This window comes from Stegodyphus dumicola, chromosome 10 (genome assembly GCF_044657685.1).
Source record: "Stegodyphus dumicola isolate Sdum_Otavi_A_Nest chromosome 10, ASM4465768v1".
NCBI lineage: Eukaryota > Metazoa > Arthropoda > Arachnida > Araneae > Eresidae > Stegodyphus > Stegodyphus dumicola.
Genome location: NC_140777.1, coordinates 116,117,653 through 116,135,492, shown reverse-complemented (window position 1 = coordinate 116,135,492; position 17,840 = coordinate 116,117,653). Strand labels below are relative to the sequence as shown.

The window sequence follows — 17,840 nt, the reverse complement described above, 5'->3', positions numbered from 1 at the left end:
ACAAACTGCACATTTTGAAAAGAACCGAGAACTTGGTCCAGTTTAGAGTCATAGTAGAGTTTTCAATCTATATGCATTTCGTCAAAACTGAGAACGCATATTTTTTCTACAGAATACAAATATTCGCCTCTTTCCTTCTTCAGAGTAAGAACATCACTTTGAATTCTTGAACTACACTAAAATTTAGCGCACCATTTCTTTAATTTGCTAACACTAGGTAAAGATATTCCAGTTTTTTTTTTCTTAATTTTTTTTTTCCAAAAATCATAGCTTTAAGATGACAGAGCTCTTATGACAATGCAACGTGAAATATCTTCACTAGTCCACCTGAATTTTTCCTTCTTTTTCAGTAATACATTAATCTGCGTCTTTATAAAAATAGGCTTTAGACATTTTTTCAAATTCTCCGATTTGTGCTTCCCCCCCCCCAAATTTCGCTATTTGAGATTTTAATTTCTGATACCAATTTCTGTCTAGATGTCGTCCACCTTCTTTGCCGCTGAACAAACATTCTAAAATTTTTCTTTTCTCTATTTTTCAATACTTTAATACAATTTTCTAAGGATATTATTTTGTTCTTCAAATTATCAATGCATTCTTGTTTATCCTTAAACTTAGGGCATTCAGGAATATCTATATTTTCATTTGTGAGTTTTATTTCAAAATCATTAAAATTTGATTTACTACAGTCAAAAGTCGTTAATTCGGACACCCATAATTCGGAATGATCTATAATCCGGACCTCAAAACTAAAAACTTTCTGCGCATGCGCCGCGTTGACACATGCGCATAAGCGTTTACGCGTGCGCGTAAGATCTTTTACGACTGCGCATATGAGTGTGCCCAAGTGCAGAATACGTTTTCGCGTGCGCGTTTTATGTATAATAGACGTATAAGCTAAAATTATCTAATTATCTATTTCAGTTAATGTTGATGATTGCGTTGTTCCTTAAATTTTCGAATTGGATCCGGCTTATTATTTTTTGCAGGCTGTAAGAGCAATTTTATAAAAGTAAGCTTAAACTTTCGATTATATCAAATAGAATTTCCGATATATATTTGTTAATATGTAAAGGATCTAAAGCGAAAGTATGTTTTGAAATCCGAAATCTGTTTATCAATTTCACGCTGCTCGGCGGGGGGAACGCAACGGCGGGCGCGTAATGAATTGGAAGTTGATTTGTCAGCACTATCCTTATCTTCAGCGCAGATGTTTTATTTTATTTGGCTTATAATTCCTTACCAAATGTAGTATTTCATCTCGATTTGCTCCGTCTTTGATATGATTTAAAACAAGTTTCTCGTCATTATAATTCGCTTCCGATAGCGAAGAAAAGTAACAGAGGTTATTGAAAACGAAAAAATTTCGATTGACAAATTAGTCGGTGTTCTTGCCACAGCAATTATAGGACTTGAACAGCGGAACTTTGTAACTGAACAAGAAATTATGTCTGTTTAATAGAATTAAAGAGAAAGTATTATCACATGAAACGAAGCAAAACTTAAAACAACTTACATTGAAAGAAATGTTTAATAAAGTAAACAAATAAATATTAAGCTTTTTCTTTTTGCAAATTTTGATACCCTTTAGATCATAATTGTTCTTTATTTCATAAATTACGGTTTCATATTTTTAATTTTAGAATTTCTGCATGCCATCTTACGAGATTTAAACTGATGATCTATAATCCGGAAAAATCGATAATCCGGAATCGCCAAAGTCCCGACGAGTCCGGATTAACGACTTTTGACTGTATTGTCATCATCAATTTCGATTTATTATTGTCATCATAATTTACTTTCGGCACAGCATTCCATTTCAACAGTTTCTTTTTGTGGCTATCCAAACAAGCGATTTTTCATATCATCTTCATAAACACTGCATAGAAAATGTCCGCTGCAGATTTTCCGCTCTTCGCATTAATAAAATCTTGTCTTTGACATTTGTGTATCCATTCTTTCGTCAAAAGCAAAACCTCATTTGGATCCTTTGGTCCCATGAAATAAAATATCTCATCCTTTCGTACTTCTGTAAATGCTACGACAAGTTACTACAGCGCAAAAAGCCATATTACGTAAATGGTACTTTACAATATAGAATTTAAAATAAAAACTGACTAAAATTACATATATATAAATTATTTTAAATATATACATTATTAGAAAACAGATATATATATGATTAAAATTAATTTACGATATGTAACCTCTAGAAAATCGTCTCGCAGCTGAATGAAACTACAATTTTAAACGCGGAAAATCAGAACAGGTGGCATCACAGTGATGTCAGATGACTGCCTGTTAATTTTCCCCATTAGGCTCGCGTCGGCGAGGAGTCGAACAAAGAAATGAGCTAGCCCTTTCTATTTATCCCTGCCCTAGCTACGACTCTGATCCTAAAGGTCAATTGCACAAAAGAAATTTGTTCTCGAACATTCTAAATGAGGAAACAACCCGCGAAAATCATGACTTAGCAAAATCGACTTCTTTCCCTGCTTCTTTTCACGCTGAATCAAAACTTGGACAAAAATTGCAAATAAAAGGAAAATAAATAATATTCTTTGAAGCTAAATAATATTCTTAGAAGCATCTGTTTTTCCCCAAAATTAAAGCATTAAAATAAAAATAATTCACCTGGTTTTTTTATAACGCGATCAAACAGTTATCTATACAACAGTTTCATAATATAATCGCCTGAAGCGTTGCAACAGAAAAGAATTGGTATGCGACTTTTCGCTACTTTATCACCACTAGCTGATTTGCAAGCTTTAGCTAAACAGGTTCTTTTAGGCATTTTTTTTTCCCCCAGAACAACCTGGACACTTCAGAATTGAAGATCTGATCAGAAGGAGTTGGCGGCAATGATTTCAGCAAATTTTGTTGTTGAGCTTCATCCGAATCAGTAGATGCACATTCTTCTTTCAGTCTTAGATTATGTAAAGAATGTCTTTGTTTCAATCTCTAAAAGTCTCTTTCGAAAAAAGATACCTTTTTTTTTTCATCTGACGAAGTCGACGGTGACTGATTCTTAAGTGTTTTATAAATTTTTAAAGCCTTATTTGTAACAGCATTAGTATCAATTGGAATCCGTTTTTGATTTTGGGCTTCTATCCGTATCACTAATTCCTTTTCTATATTTTCCATTCTAAATCATCTCTTACATATGAAATTGTGCTCTTACTGCTCCAAATTCCAGCTGCTACACTTTTTTAATAGTCTTCATTTTTTCTAATTGTCTTTATTGTGGCTTCATTCAAGGAATAAAATTTAGCAACATCTGTTACTCTTTCTCTATTACGTAGACAATCTAATATTTTAATTTTTGTTTCTAAAATAACTTTTCTTTTTATTTGATGTTCTTTTCAAATCTTTTGGCATTATAAAACTTTTAAAAAAATCTGCGTAAACTATAAAAATGCCACAAAAAATATAAATGTTGAAATCATACTTAATCTAAACATTCAAATATGCAGATAAAAATGATGTAAGCTTTGCTGCTAAAATACTGATACTGCACTCGTTCACATGAAACAAATAGCTTTATTGTTGTGAAATACATATATATATATATATATACTACGGGGATTCCCCTTTTACAACACGGGAAATCCCTATCCATTTTTGCCAGCAGTATTACCAAAAGAATGAGATTCAAAAATGACATCAAATATACGTATTTGCGCATATGCAGCCGAATATACATTTTTACCAAGTTTTTGAAATCCATTAATTTTTAAACCGTGTAACACGAGTACCGTGTAAATCGAGGGTTAGGTCTAGTGTATTAAACTAGTAAACGAATTTTGGTTAACCGGATGCTCCACATAATCGCCATATACTCGTCTAATCTAAAGGATATAAAAAGGAATAAAATTAGCTGCTGCTTGCTTAAAAATGATTAAAACCAGTTTGGGTAAAAGCATTGCTTTACATGAATTGCTGTGTCTCCCTGTTGATTAATCTTAAAATGCTGAATTTAAAATCAAATTTACGAATATTTAAAGATGATTTAAAAATTATCTAACCTGTTTTGGAGGTGCATGGGCACTCTGTAATGTATTGTATGTTAATTAACCAATTATTATGACTTAATTACTATAACTTCTTCTTTCCGTAGCCTTCATCAAGATGCAAATTAGACTGGAAACTATTTACGTTGAGGGTTTGGAATAGTTTAGATATGTAAAACAGACTTCCACAACCTTCAGTAGTACGGAATAATATTCTGAGAAGAATTGTAAATGCAAAACTGGACTTACTTGTCATACTGCAAATTTTCAGAAGTCCTTAGTTAGCAAACCATTCCAGAAGATAATTTTATCAGACCATTTGCTGCTCACGTGCTGAAAGATCACAACTTCGTAACCTAGCTTTGACAGCCAACGTTTACTTGTTTCTTGCGCGGCGTGACTTTTGTTCTCTCGTCGCTTTCCATTAGATTGGCATTAATGCAGTACAACTTCTTATCCAACAGCATATTTAAATAACCTTACATTGATTTCCAAGACTTCGTCTATATATTTGTGACCGATTGCAGAACCTCTATTAGAGAAATATAGCTCGATGAGGTAGGTTTAAATATTCCACCTCAAACGATGAAACTGCTTCCACAGAAATGAGATCTCTCATAAACTAAGAAAAACTGCTGTCGATTCTTCCCAATCAAAAAGCATTTAGAATAACTGTTCAGAAGTATCTAGACACATTGGCAAACAGTATCTTCTTGTCTCTGTTGACGATAACATGCCTATAAACGGGCCGTTTTGTACGATTAAGTGAGTGGGATATAAACCAGATTTTTCTTATATAAAACTCAATCGTTTGAAGCCTTCTTATAGCAAATGAATAGCTGATTTGAATTTCTGTGACAGCCTTCAGGCCTAAAATTTGGTGTGTTGTAATCGCTTCACAGTTATTTCAAGCCAGCATTGGCAGAAAACGGTCTTCGTACGTAATTGTTGTTCTTTGCGTCCCTGACCAGGCTGTCTTCTAACTGATTTCCTGCTTAAAAACAGTTCTAAGTTCTTGATGTAACACTCAGGGATATTCAGATCTTTCCCCTCCTGTCTACAAATTAACCTCTTCTTTTGCACTTCCAATCAATACCTTTGAGGCATAACAAATGAATACTGATCACTAACTTGTCATTAGAAAACCACATTACGCCCAAATTCCAATAGGCTTTATTGTGCGACATCTTTACGTCATCTAATTTGCATATTTCATGCGCTAACATATGCCTAGAAATCTAATTTTGAGGTTAGTTTAAGATAATTAATATAAATAATTACATCATTGGACAGCAGTTAAAAACATTATTCAGTTAGCATACGTTTTTCAAATTATCTTTTAAATTTGACGAGCAGTGAATATTTAATTATCCGAACGAGGATGATCTAGACCTAAACTGAAATTTCATCACTTCATCGAATTTTAAAACTTACATTGAAGAACATACCTTAGCATCTGCTGGATTCCCAGTAATCCAGTGTCAGACACAGAGACTGTTGTTTGTTTATCCTTGTAAAGTATATCTTCTAAAACAGCGCTTCTGCATACTAAAAGAAGTTTGTGTGCACGTATTATGGTGATAGACTCATTACTAGAAATTCGGAACTCTACATCTGTCAAAAAATTATTTTCATATAGCCGTCTAATTGAGCTCTCGATGCTATCCTTCGGATCAGTATGAACATTACCTAAAAAAGTACAAACGAAAATGAATACAAAAGATAACAGATAAAAACTAATTTTAAAATTTCGATTCTTGCACAGTTGTTCTGTATTTGAATGTGTGGTGGTAAACTTAAGTCTGAGATTGATGCATGCAACCAAGTCCATTCCTGTAGTTTTTTTTTTTTTTTTTCTTTTTTTATTTGAGTTAGGGATGAAAACCCTTTCTTACATAAATACGTAAAAGCAAACATGATTATAACTTTTCAAATACCATCACACAGTTCACTATAATCCTTTTTCACTGGTACCTGAGGTCCAGAAATTAACCTTACCTTCTGCTTGTAATTTCATTTTAAGACCGGTGTCAATCAAGGACAATTTCAACTTCCCTACTTTGTGCTCACTGTTAATTATTTTCCCGTTCCCCTTTATTTTCGTTATTGCCTGGTTTAATATTATTTTTTTTATTCTAAATTAAATATGACACTGAAATTAGTACAGTCCCAGCCCGCTAATCCAGAGATATTATTTGTTAACTCCTTACACTAAACCTACAAGAAACTTTCTTCTTCTGACGGCAATACTACGCCTCCAAGCTTCTTTCAGCGGCAATTACTCGAGTGCCCTTTTTAGCCTTAAATTTCCTGCAAACTGAACAGTTATTCAAGCACGATTTTCAGTTTGTCTGCCTGGGATGGTCTAATAATATTCTCGAGTTTGGGTGAGTGTATCTGAAACACCAACAAATGAAGCAAGTTCTCGTGTTCTCTTTTAATCAGCAATTTAGTGAATCTAGATTTTCTAAGAATAATCCACGGATGCTTTTCTTGAAACTGAAAATTAGAACGTTGTAATCTACCACCAAGACATAAGAATTCTTCTGCTGTTACGATCGGGTTTAGACAATATAGTTGGGAATTGTAACTAAGTGATTCCTTTCTTGTCAATTTAATGTAATTCTTTTCAAACTCACTTCCATGTATAAAATGAATCCAATAGCGTTCAGCACTCGCAAGTTCTTCTGCAGTTCGTGTTCCTTCAAACTTTCTGAAATCCTTTTTTAAAATCTTACAGTTATTAACAAACCGTGGGACGTATGCAGTGATTCGAAGAACTTTAGGTAAGTCGCTGTATCGGTGCAAATTTTACAAGCCATTGACAAGTTCAATATATGTTGGAAAGCAATACAGCTCTTTTTTTCTCTCCTTTTCTGCTTTTAATGTATTAATATAAGCATTCGGTATTTTTCCACTGTTTAGAGTGTCAACTTCTATTAGCCACGAGGGACGTCTCCGCCATGTTTCATCAATAATTACAGAACGTGCACACATACCTCTAGCAAGTTTATCTGCTGAATTCAATTTTCCGTTGCAAAAATTCCAATTTGATGGATTCGACTTTTCTTTGATTTCCAACACTCTGTTGCTGACAAATTACTTCCAACCGTTTGCGACACTTCTAATCCAATACAGACATATCGTTGAATCGTTTAAGTAAATGTCACTTTCGTTCAATGAAGAAAACGCGGAACGTGTGTAATGAGACAATCGTTCGGAAATCAAGTTTCCTAATAGTTATAATAGCCGCAAAGTCATTTTCTTCAATGGAGCTAGACGACATTTTGAAATTATAAAACTTGTCTTACATTTGTCACGTTATCTAATCTTGAAATATGCGACCGCACTCTAAGCTTTCAGGCTTGCGTCAGAGATAAGACTTCCAGCGGCCAAGCGGTTACTAATCCAGCCAAACGGGTTGGCTGCATGCTCATTTTCGTGGTTTTCTCCATGTATAACGCGTATGCGAGCCAGTTTCCCTTAGACAGTACTCCATGAAGGCATCCCTCCCCTCAGGCAGACAGACTTCGTGAGTTTTGTCATAACTAAAAAACCCAACGCTGGGATAAATAAGAGTAATGGGACTGCCACGCGAAAGAAGAATTCAGGAATAGCAGACATATTTAACATTAGGTTTAACTGCAAATTAGATAAATGATCTTTATGATATACTTCAGAAAGTGCGAGATTAATACAGAAAAGCTGCAGAATCAGCTAACATGTAAAGCTGCACTCTTAATAGTCACCTGATACGTTTTCTCTCGTCATGATATTCCTATTCTAAGCGTTTATTTAATGCCGCCCAGCCGGACCCGCACTGTCGTAGCGATGGGCCTGGGCTCGAATCCCAAAGAAGGCACGGTTGTAACTGTTCGTCTCTTCATAGGCGGCAAAGGTGGCCATCCAATAGGCGCTTCCATAATGAAATGGCCACCACTTCCGGCCATTTGTAGTGGTACAAGTCTAATGGTTGAGCGCCCGGTTATTAAAAAACAAGCTTTTTTTTAATTCTTTATGGTTGGAATTTTACCATCGATTTTTAACATACTTCCTGCTATGCAATCAAGTTCAAATCTTGCACACACACTGTTTGTCGAAGGCAATGCAATGTGCTGAAGCATTTTTTCAAAACTCCAGATGTTTTTATTTAATAATTAAACAATTTTTAGCACATACCTTCGTTTAATGACCAAATTTAAAATTTTAGAACTTTACTATTTGCACCATTGAATAGAGCGGAGAAAATTTTTCGAATGAAAATTAGAAGTTAATTTTTTGCGAATTTTCGAATATCGCTTGATTTTTTTTTCGACTATTTGACGTACATGATTTTAAAATTTCAATATATAAAAATGTATTCCTATGCTGTAAGGAAATTTGTAACTACTACTTTTAGGAAATAATATATTAAATATGAACTAATAGGAAATTTCAAACAAACAATTTTCTCTTACAATTTTTATGCTTTTTATTGTTGTATAAGTAAAAAATACTAAAATACCTAAAAATGAAATTTTGAAAGTTTTTGTTTAAACTTCTAAATTGCGCTGCTTTTTTTAAAATTATAGGTGAATATTAAAGCATAATTTTTATAAAGGGATTTTACTTCAATTATATTTCATAATACAGCATAGTGATAAACACTTTTAACACCTTAATAATTTTTATATATTTATTCTGATGTTAAAATTGTATTTTTAACTGTAATAATTAATTATACTAGTATTTTATAGTGATTATTTTTTAAAATTTATTTCAAGTTCCGTATAAGATTTTTTTTATTTACTGTGAATTAAATTGATTCTCTCAAAGGGGCAGTAGCACAGAAAGGCTATTTGTTTCGAAACGGCATTTTGCGCTGTTCAATATACTTGTACGTTTCACTTTGCAAATAGTTGCCGCCAAATATTATCGCCCTGTATTATATTTAAAGAAATTAAATAATGAAGAATCTGCATGAATACATGTATGTTTCTCGCACTGTGAAAAAGGACCGTATCTAGAGCCATCAAATTTTGAATAACGTTAACCTCCACCCGAACATAGGCACCTAGACTGCCGAATTTCGAATTTGTTTTAATCCATTTCATAATTATTAAAACTTTAACGAATTTTTGTTTAACAAACTCAGCGAGTTTAAAACGAGTAATGACAACACTGTACGAAAAATAACATTTTCATCTCCAGCGCGGAAATTCTAAAGCTATGCTGTTTTCAAATATTTTGTGATATTGCTGTTGAATTGAGCTTTATGAGGTTTACATGCGAAGAACATGATATTCAATAAATAAAGGTAACACACAAAACGCTAAAAAAAGTCCCTTTGGGCGTAATATAAGATCTGAGTGCTTCTAGATTCTCTTTCTTTTTTTCATTATAGTCAGAAAAGTTTATGCTCCTAATTTTATGAATAATTAAAATAAATAATCATCTTATGATCATCTTGTAATGTTAAAAACTAATGATCATATAATCAAATAAATGATCGTCTTGTAGTGTTAGGTTCAATCAATTTTATTTAATTTTACTTTATTTGTACCCAAACGCAAGTTCATAAATTTTGAGTTTAGAGTTTTTACCGTTTTACCAAACTAAAAGATGTTTATACAAGAATTACGCGTGGAAAAAATGAGCAAAATGCAGTAAAAAGTGCTTTAAAGAGATGTATTAAATCTTATTCGAAAAACTGTGACTTTCATAATCTCATCACTTAATACAACGTATGACATTTAATAATAAAAACAGTTATGCGATACAAACGTCATAGGTTTCAGTGTTAAAGTAAACTTAGATCGTCTCTACTCCTTCTTGCGGACATGCAGGTGACGCGCGCTCCGCCCACTGGATTACTCTATCTCGTATAAGGTCCATGATTCTTATCACCTTCTGTACAAATAGGTTTACGTTTTAAGAATAAGTAAGTTCAACATTTTTTTAATGTAATCTGTCATTTATAATTCTTTCTAGTTTATAAGTTTATATATATTTTTCTCAGCATTTCAGTTTAAAAGTTGATTTTTTTAAAAAAATTTATTGCGGTTCGTAGTATTATAATCTTTTATGGGACATTAAAAATTAAGCATTAAAATTTATCCGTTATGAAAAGTTGAAATTTGAAAGCTTTATAAAACAAACTCTTCTCCCTCTTTTAAAGCAACAATGATGGAAAATATTCAATAGATGTCTTTTTAGAATGTTATTCATTTTTAAACTCGTTCATGGAGTTTGCCGTTGTGGTCAAAACTTAGCAATCGACTTTTTTCGTTTTAAAAGTTTATTTTCTTAATTTTATTACAGAACATATTATATTTTTATGGCATTTTAAAATCCTAAAACGCAAAAATGTATCTGTTATAAAGATTTTAAACTTTAAAAGCTCAAACGTCCTGTATTAAAACAAGAATGATAAACTATATTAAGTATGCGAGTTTCAAACCAGCTGCACTTTTAAGAGTTTTTACTTAATTTCTTCATCGTATATATCAAAACTGTCAAAATTTTGCTGTCGATTTATAAACTATTTGTTGAAAAGATATGGAGATCAAAATTTGCACACACACTTACTGTCCATGACAATATGATGCGGTGAAGCAATGTTCACAAAATTTGAATTTAGATGTTTTAAAATAATGCTGAATCAATTTTTCGTACATATCTTCGTTTACCAAGCAAACTAAAATTCTCGTAATTTATTGTTTGTACCATCAGAGAGAGTGTGAAAAAAAATTTCCCATGAAGTTCATATGAGACTTTTAACATAATTTCTGATTTCTTGGCAAAATCCTTGCAACTCATCGCTGTCATCAAACTCGATGTAAATCGATGTTTTACGTAACAGAAATGTAGGAAGTAAAACAGTAATTACAGTGTTGAAAACGATTTTTCACTTGCATAATTTAATTGATAACTTGTCATTGAGATTAAAATGATAAAAAAAAATTTAATTTAAAAAAGAGGTTTTTTTTTAAGATAAACTTTTATTTAACACTCAAACACTTAAATGAAATTAAAGGATAATGGGAAAAAAACTAAATGATTCTCTTTACAAAATTCATCTACAATCACGAATGGCAAATGAATGGGCAGAAGTAACGAAATCTGTTCGTATCATTGCATTCTCAATAGTATAAGCCATTATCTTTATAAATTTATCAAGCCCTCCCCATGCTTTTATTGTTCGGAATATAAAAAGGTAATTTATTTATTATTCGGGATTGTAGGTGAAATCTGTAAAAAAGATTATTCCATCTCTTTCTCGAATAATACTGTATAGTAAATTATTTTTCTTCTTTTATTTCTTTAATTATTATGTGAATTTTAAATTAAAGCTTAATTTTTAAAAACCTCTTTTTAAAAAAATATTTTTAAGCCCCACTTTTTTTAAAATTTTAAATTTACATGAGACTAAAGATTCTTTTTTCATACATTTGAAAATAAATTTGTTTGGCATACTGCAGAGGAATCCTAACGAGGTTTTCAAAGGCTGCAACCCGTTCTCTTAGTGTTGACAAGGCGCATTCAAATCAATACATAGCTAGTAAGTCGATATGTTCAGACGAAGCACGTAAATATTACTTTCACATATTTACTGCGAATACTACACAGTCGAAGACATTATAATGAACAATCGTAAAATTCATCAATCAGTAACGAGAAAACTTGCATATGAATAAGATTATACATAGCAAACATATCAAGCAACGACTGTAAGTAATGGTATTCAATAATCTGAGTAATGAAAACGAATAACTGTTGAAAGCTCACCTGACTTATTAGACATGTGATCCATTATCAGGCTTTGTTCCTTTTATATCCCAGAAGCAATTTTTATTTTTAAGAACTCTAATAAACAACTTTAGCAGAGGAAACAGTTTTTTAATTAATTTATTACATAAAATAAGCAAACCCCCATTGTTAGAATACTCCCCTCGTTTCCTTTTGGCCGAACGTTGAACTTTTTATGCTTACTACAGATATGGGAGTTTCACATTAGGTTCATTGCGTTGTGGTTGTGATACACTACCGCCATCTATCGTCCATGTTCTTATTAGCGCTGTGAGGGGAATCAGCATTTATTCAGAGGTTTGACAAGAAAATCGAAGATATAAAGCAGGACTACTCCAAGTTCGGGGAACAGAAGTGGCGTCTTTGCGCGCTAGCTAAATTATTTTTACAAGCAATAACTAATAGAGGTATATTTGCCCGAGAATTATTAATTCATAAGGAACGTCAACTGTAATGATTACCTAGGACACCAAAAGTGCAGGCAGGCCTGAATAAGAAGATATATACTACTTGTGAATTTTAATATTATTCGATAGAGATTTTAATATTATCCGAGAGAGGAAAATTAATTCTGTGGATAATTATTACTAGTAGCTCAATAATAAATGGATTGCCCTCTAGTTTCTGTATTAGGCCGGGGGGGTATAAGTCAAAAACTCCCAGAGAAATTAATAATTCCGTCTGCCTCAACGTCCATGGAAGCCCACTTTATGAAAGCGGACTTTAAAATATGAACTCTCTTTTGTCTCCTAACATGGAACTAACTTTCCAGGGTCACCACTTCCCGGGCTAGAGACCAAGAAGAATGAGGCCGCTACTTGAAAAACCCCTAGTCTGGAAGTCGCGTTACCCCTTCTGCTGGCTCGCCCCAGTAATCTCCGGGGCAGAGAGAAGATTAGCAGGAGTGAGTGCAAGAATTGACTGATAAACTGCGAGCTCAGCGAGAGTGTAAAAACCTTAACAAACCCTTTTGGGCGACCATTAATATCTGAAGCCTTTCAGATTTTTTTTTATTTTATTTTATTTTTATTTTTATTTTTTTTTTTTTACTTCGTTGTACGAAATAAAAAGGAAGTATCGTAATCGCGAAAAGTTTCAGGCAGCATATTTCAACGAAAATATCCCATTTGACCTCTTTCAAATGCAATTTAACGATGTATTTCCGTGATATATGTACGTAAGGACAGAATAAAACACTCTTTTCCTCCAAAAAAATTATAAAACTGCTTTAAAATGAATTCTGAAGAGAATTTTTCGTGGCGTCTGTACGAACATATGTACGTACGTGTGTACGTACGTATCTCGCATAACTCAAAAACGAGTAACCTCAGAACGTTGAAATTTTGTATATAGGACTGCTATAACATGTAAATGTGCACCTCGTATTTTGGTTGCAATCGGCCTCACCAAGCGTATATAAATATATTTATATATCCACTCTGTTACCCGGCTGAGTGATCTCAGTTTCTTTACTCTTATGTGTTTGTAAATTGTACATCTTTTGCTTTAAAAATGATTGAATTATGTTGTTCTTATCTTCCGGTTAAGGTTTTTATGCCTTTAGTAAATCTGTATGCAATATTTTTAGAATTATCAACAATTTTAAAATTGTTTAAGTGCCACGAATTCTAATAATGTTTTTGATGGCGGCCATTGCTCTTGTTTACATTTGAAACAGCAGGATAGTGGATTTGTTGCCAATCTAGAGAAACTTAGCTTCGCAACAACAAAGATAACACCTTCATTTATTATTTAAATCATGCTTAATCCTTTCTGGAATTTTTTCGAGGAAATGAGCGTTTAAGATTTACTTCGTAATTTTTAATACAGATATTTTTAGGTTTTATGTATTTTTGCCTTGTCGCGAAGTGAAAACTGAATTAATTGAATGAGAAATACTCAGTCGTCTGTGAAAAACTGTTTCTTTTTTGTTTTGTTTGCTTAATTTCTTTTATACATCGTTCTAGCTTTATTATAGTATTTGAATAGAACATGTGGCAACGATTAGATAATTCTTTAAAGGATATAAATTTTGTGCATTCTGAGTTATAATATGAACGAAATATAATACTTTTAAGTGAACCTAGCGCCAGAGACTAGCGCCAGAGATATGGTAAACAAAGTGTATTTTAAAGAATGCATTTATTCTATTGCGGTTTATGCGGTGTCGGCGAAGTAGGTTTAATTCAATCTAATAAGTTTAAATGAAATGCAAGAAAAAATGCGTATAATTTAATATTCCGTACAACAGGGATGTCAAACTCATAGGTACACTTGGGCCAAGCAAACAAGATTTAACTTTAGGCGGGCCGAAAAAAAAAAAAAAAAAAAAAATCAATATTCATACAAACGTAGATTTATTTCGAATAATACAATAATAAATATATATATATATATCGAAAAGAACAAGAAAAATTTAATGTTTACGTCCTGATACTTGACATCTCTTCTCTGCTATCATCTTTCCTATTTCGGGAGAAATTTTGTTTGCAATGATAACTTTCAACGCTGACCCAAAGTGAGCATCATTAATACGGTTTCTAATAAGAGACTTATTACCTTTCATGACTGAAAATAACTGCTCGCACCGATAAGTGCTACCAAACATGGAAATAATTTCATATGCGAATTTTCGAGTATTTTCAAACCTGGCTGGTAAATATTTGTAAAATTCAGGCACGCCCACTTCAATGAATTTTGCTTTCAAATTTGAGTTGCATTGAATCTCGATCATCTCCATTTGCATATGGCTGGGTACTGAGTCAATACTTATTGAGAAAATCGAAGAAAACGAAAAAAAAATTTCTTCGAGGGAACTAAAATCATTAAACCTCGTTTCAAATTCAGTTGTTAAATTTGCAATTTTTTCTGCGTATTTTTGATACGAACAAGTATCATCTAAACTTGATTTGTTCATGCTGCACGTCGGGAAGTGCGTCAAATCTTCATTTTTAAATTGTTTTTCCCAAAGAACTAGTTGACATTTGAATGCTTTAATTATGTCAAACATGTTCGTAATGATATGATCTTTTCCTTGTAACGATAAATTTAAATCGGTTAAGTGTTTGGTTATATCAACCAAGAAAGATAAATCTTGTATCCATATTGGATCGTAAAACAAACTTACGTCTTGATTTTTCGTTTTTAAAAACTGACATATTTCTTCTTTCAAATCCCAGAATTGTTTGAGAATCTTGGAGCAAGATAACCAATGTACCTCGGTATAGTAGGACAAACCCGAATATTCACTATCTAACTCACTTAAGAAAGCAATGAACTGACGCTGATTTAAACCTCGAGATCTTATAAAATTTATAACTTTTTTTATATATGACAAAACATTCTCCATATTAATCAAAATCGTAAAAACAACCTTGTATTTAGCGTTTTCTCCATATTTATTACTTTCGAGCATAGAACTTCTTGATGTATAATACAATGCATATGATGAATGTTTGAACCGTGAATTTCACTAAGTTTTTTCCTTAGTAATGCTACGAAGCCCTTGTTTTTCCCGGTCCAGGCTTCGGTATTAGTTCCAGTAATTCCTCAAAAATGTTAAAATTCTTGTCACAAGAACGAAGAAACACTGCTAATTGAGCTTTGCCACCAATGTCCGTGCTCTTGTCACAGGCAATGGAGAAACTTTCGAAACTAGATGATTTTGCTTTGATCTGAGCACTTAAATTCGCGGCTAAATCAGTAAATCTTTCCGCAACTGTATTTCGAGACAATGAAATTGATTGAAAAGCCTTCACATTTCCAAGACAAACAATTTCTCCAGCTTTCATTAGGCATTCCTTGATGAAATTACCGTCAGTAAAAGGCTTCGAATGTTTAGCTATCAACTCGGACAAGACGTAGCTTGCATGTACCGCCGCTTCACTTTCTTGCAATACTTTACTAAACATGGACTGTTGCTCTTTCACTCCTAACTTGAGCTCTTTCAACTTTTCTTCTCTCATTAATCCTTCGTAATTGTTACATTTCGATTTGTGTTGTTCGTAATGACGTTTAATATTATATAACTTTGGTACATTAATAGTATTATTACATATCAAGCAGATTATTTTATTTTTTATTTCACAGCAAAAATATTCTAATTCCCATTTTACTTGGAATATTCTATGTTCGTCAGCGATTTTTCGTTTAATTTTACTACCACTTGGTTTTGATATAGACATACTGAATACAAAGGGCTGGAATAAACACGGTTAACGTTAAAAAGTTAACAAAAATGTATTCTTTCCACAAGAGATAAATCAAAATGCTGAAACATTTCTTCAAAAATATTCTAACAATATCACAAAATGTCAAACGTTTATCAAAAATCAATTCAAAACAGAGAAACTAATTCTATCTCACAGCGAAAACGCTACAAATCAATCACAGCATTAAGTAAACAAAAGTTCGCTAGAACTACAGCTACTACTGAGATGAGTTGTTTGTTCTCGGCTTTTATAAGCTTTATAATTAATTTCTCGAATATACTGGAAACATCTATAAATATCTGGATTTTTGTGGATGGCAACAGCAATTACGAGATATTTATTTATTAGGTATTAAATGCACGCGCTGTTCTATTTTTAACCTTCCAACGCAGCTGTCTTTTCAAAAATCGTCTGCGTTGCTAAGGCAACATGAAGCAAATATAATTACAATTCTAAATAAAAAAAACTAAATAAATAAATAACTATGAAATCCGTAACAATATGAATTAAGTAATAATTAATAATAAAGCAAAGTGCATGCACATGCATGCACCAATATATCGTACAAAACTATGATTGGAAAACTGAGACCATGAGTTCGGCCACATTCGGCTATCGGGGGATGCGTACAAGTTCTGAGTGCACGTGTCCCCCAAAAGCCGAAGGTAGCTGAACGCAAGCTACTCACACGCATTTGTAATTTAAGTAGTGTGTGTGTCAGCTCGCTGTGAGTAATCTAACAACACTGAATAAATTATCGTTAATTACTTAGCAGTAAACATTTCATTTTTTTTCTTCGTCGATATGTTATTTTATTATTATATATTATTATTTGCCGATATATTGGCCGGGCCACAAAAATATTTGTTGTGAGCCGCGAGTTTGACATCCTTGCCGTACAAGGAAGTCATGTGGTGTACACATCAGATTTTTTTTTTTTAGCTGATGGTCCGGATTTCGAATTTTGTATTGTATCGTAAAATATACATTCCCATCTGTTTTGAAATATTGTGCAATCATCTTAACATGCATCTTTCTACTGTTGAGGCTCAACCCACTTAAATTCCTGTTTTCAATCTTCGAAGGCCAAAAATGCACGTAGTAAACATAATAAGAAATTACTGATTTTTCAATAATTAATATGCTATTATTTGTATATTATTAACAAAATTATGCTAGGGATTTTTTAAAGAACAATTTGAACTATGTAATTTTCTTGCTTAATTATAATTTGAATTATGTAATGTTCTTGCTTTCAAAAGCATTATAATATTTATTATGTAATAATGCAGTGCTTCCCAAACTTTTGAGTCGCTGCGACTTTTTTCAATTAAAATTTTGCCACGGCTCCCTACCTCAAGTAAAAGTATGATTAATCGTAAATAAAAGATAAAAATAAATAAACCTCGTGTATTTTTATTATTTAACATTTTTAATTTTACTAACATTAAATTAATAATTAATGTGATGGATGAGCCTGAAAATCACTACACATTTTCTCAAATTGGGAATTAAAGTGGACCTGTCCACCCTCATTTTCTTTTTCACATTGATTTTTGCTCTATGCTTGCTTTTCATTTCAGCGACAGCCGAAAACCCATCTTCGCACAAATATGATGTCGAAAATGGAATTAAAATCCTCTGAGCCTTATCATTTAGAAAGGATATTCATCTTTTATTGAAATCCAAAATTCTATAGATTCCATGCTACCGAATTTTGCTTTCAAACTGTTGTTGCAAGGTAACTCGATAAGATTCTCATCTTCCACAGAAGTAAATTCAGCACTCATGTTAAATGGATCTTGGACGGAGCACTAATGTTAAATGGATC

The 17,840-nt window shown here is 32.6% G+C and overlaps 2 protein-coding genes across 4 annotated transcripts in view; one reads left to right on the top strand and one right to left on the bottom strand.

Moving 5' to 3' along the window:
- LOC118199392 (uncharacterized) overlaps positions 1-12,004 on the bottom strand; it is a 61,384-nt gene extending 49,380 nt beyond the window's left edge. Inside the window, exons 1-2 of one of the 3 annotated variants that reach the window (XM_035371238.2) lie at positions 11,778-12,004; positions 5,459-5,699 (exon numbers count right to left, since the gene is read on the bottom strand). In XM_035371238.2, the coding sequence (XP_035227129.2) occupies positions 5,459-5,699; positions 11,778-11,802 (266 nt within the window). In that variant the 5' untranslated portion in view covers positions 11,803-12,004. Of the gene's footprint in view, positions 1-4,259; positions 5,364-5,458; positions 5,700-11,777 lie in introns of those variants that run through there. The other 2 variants (XM_035371239.2, XM_035371240.2) reach the window with 2 other exon arrangements.
- LOC118186626 (uncharacterized) overlaps positions 9,911-17,840 on the top strand; it is a 195,615-nt gene continuing 187,685 nt past the window's right edge. Inside the window, exon 1 of the mRNA XM_085825410.1 lies at positions 9,911-9,930. The gene's annotated coding sequence lies outside the window, so the exon portion shown is untranslated. The remainder of the gene's footprint in view (positions 9,931-17,840) is intronic.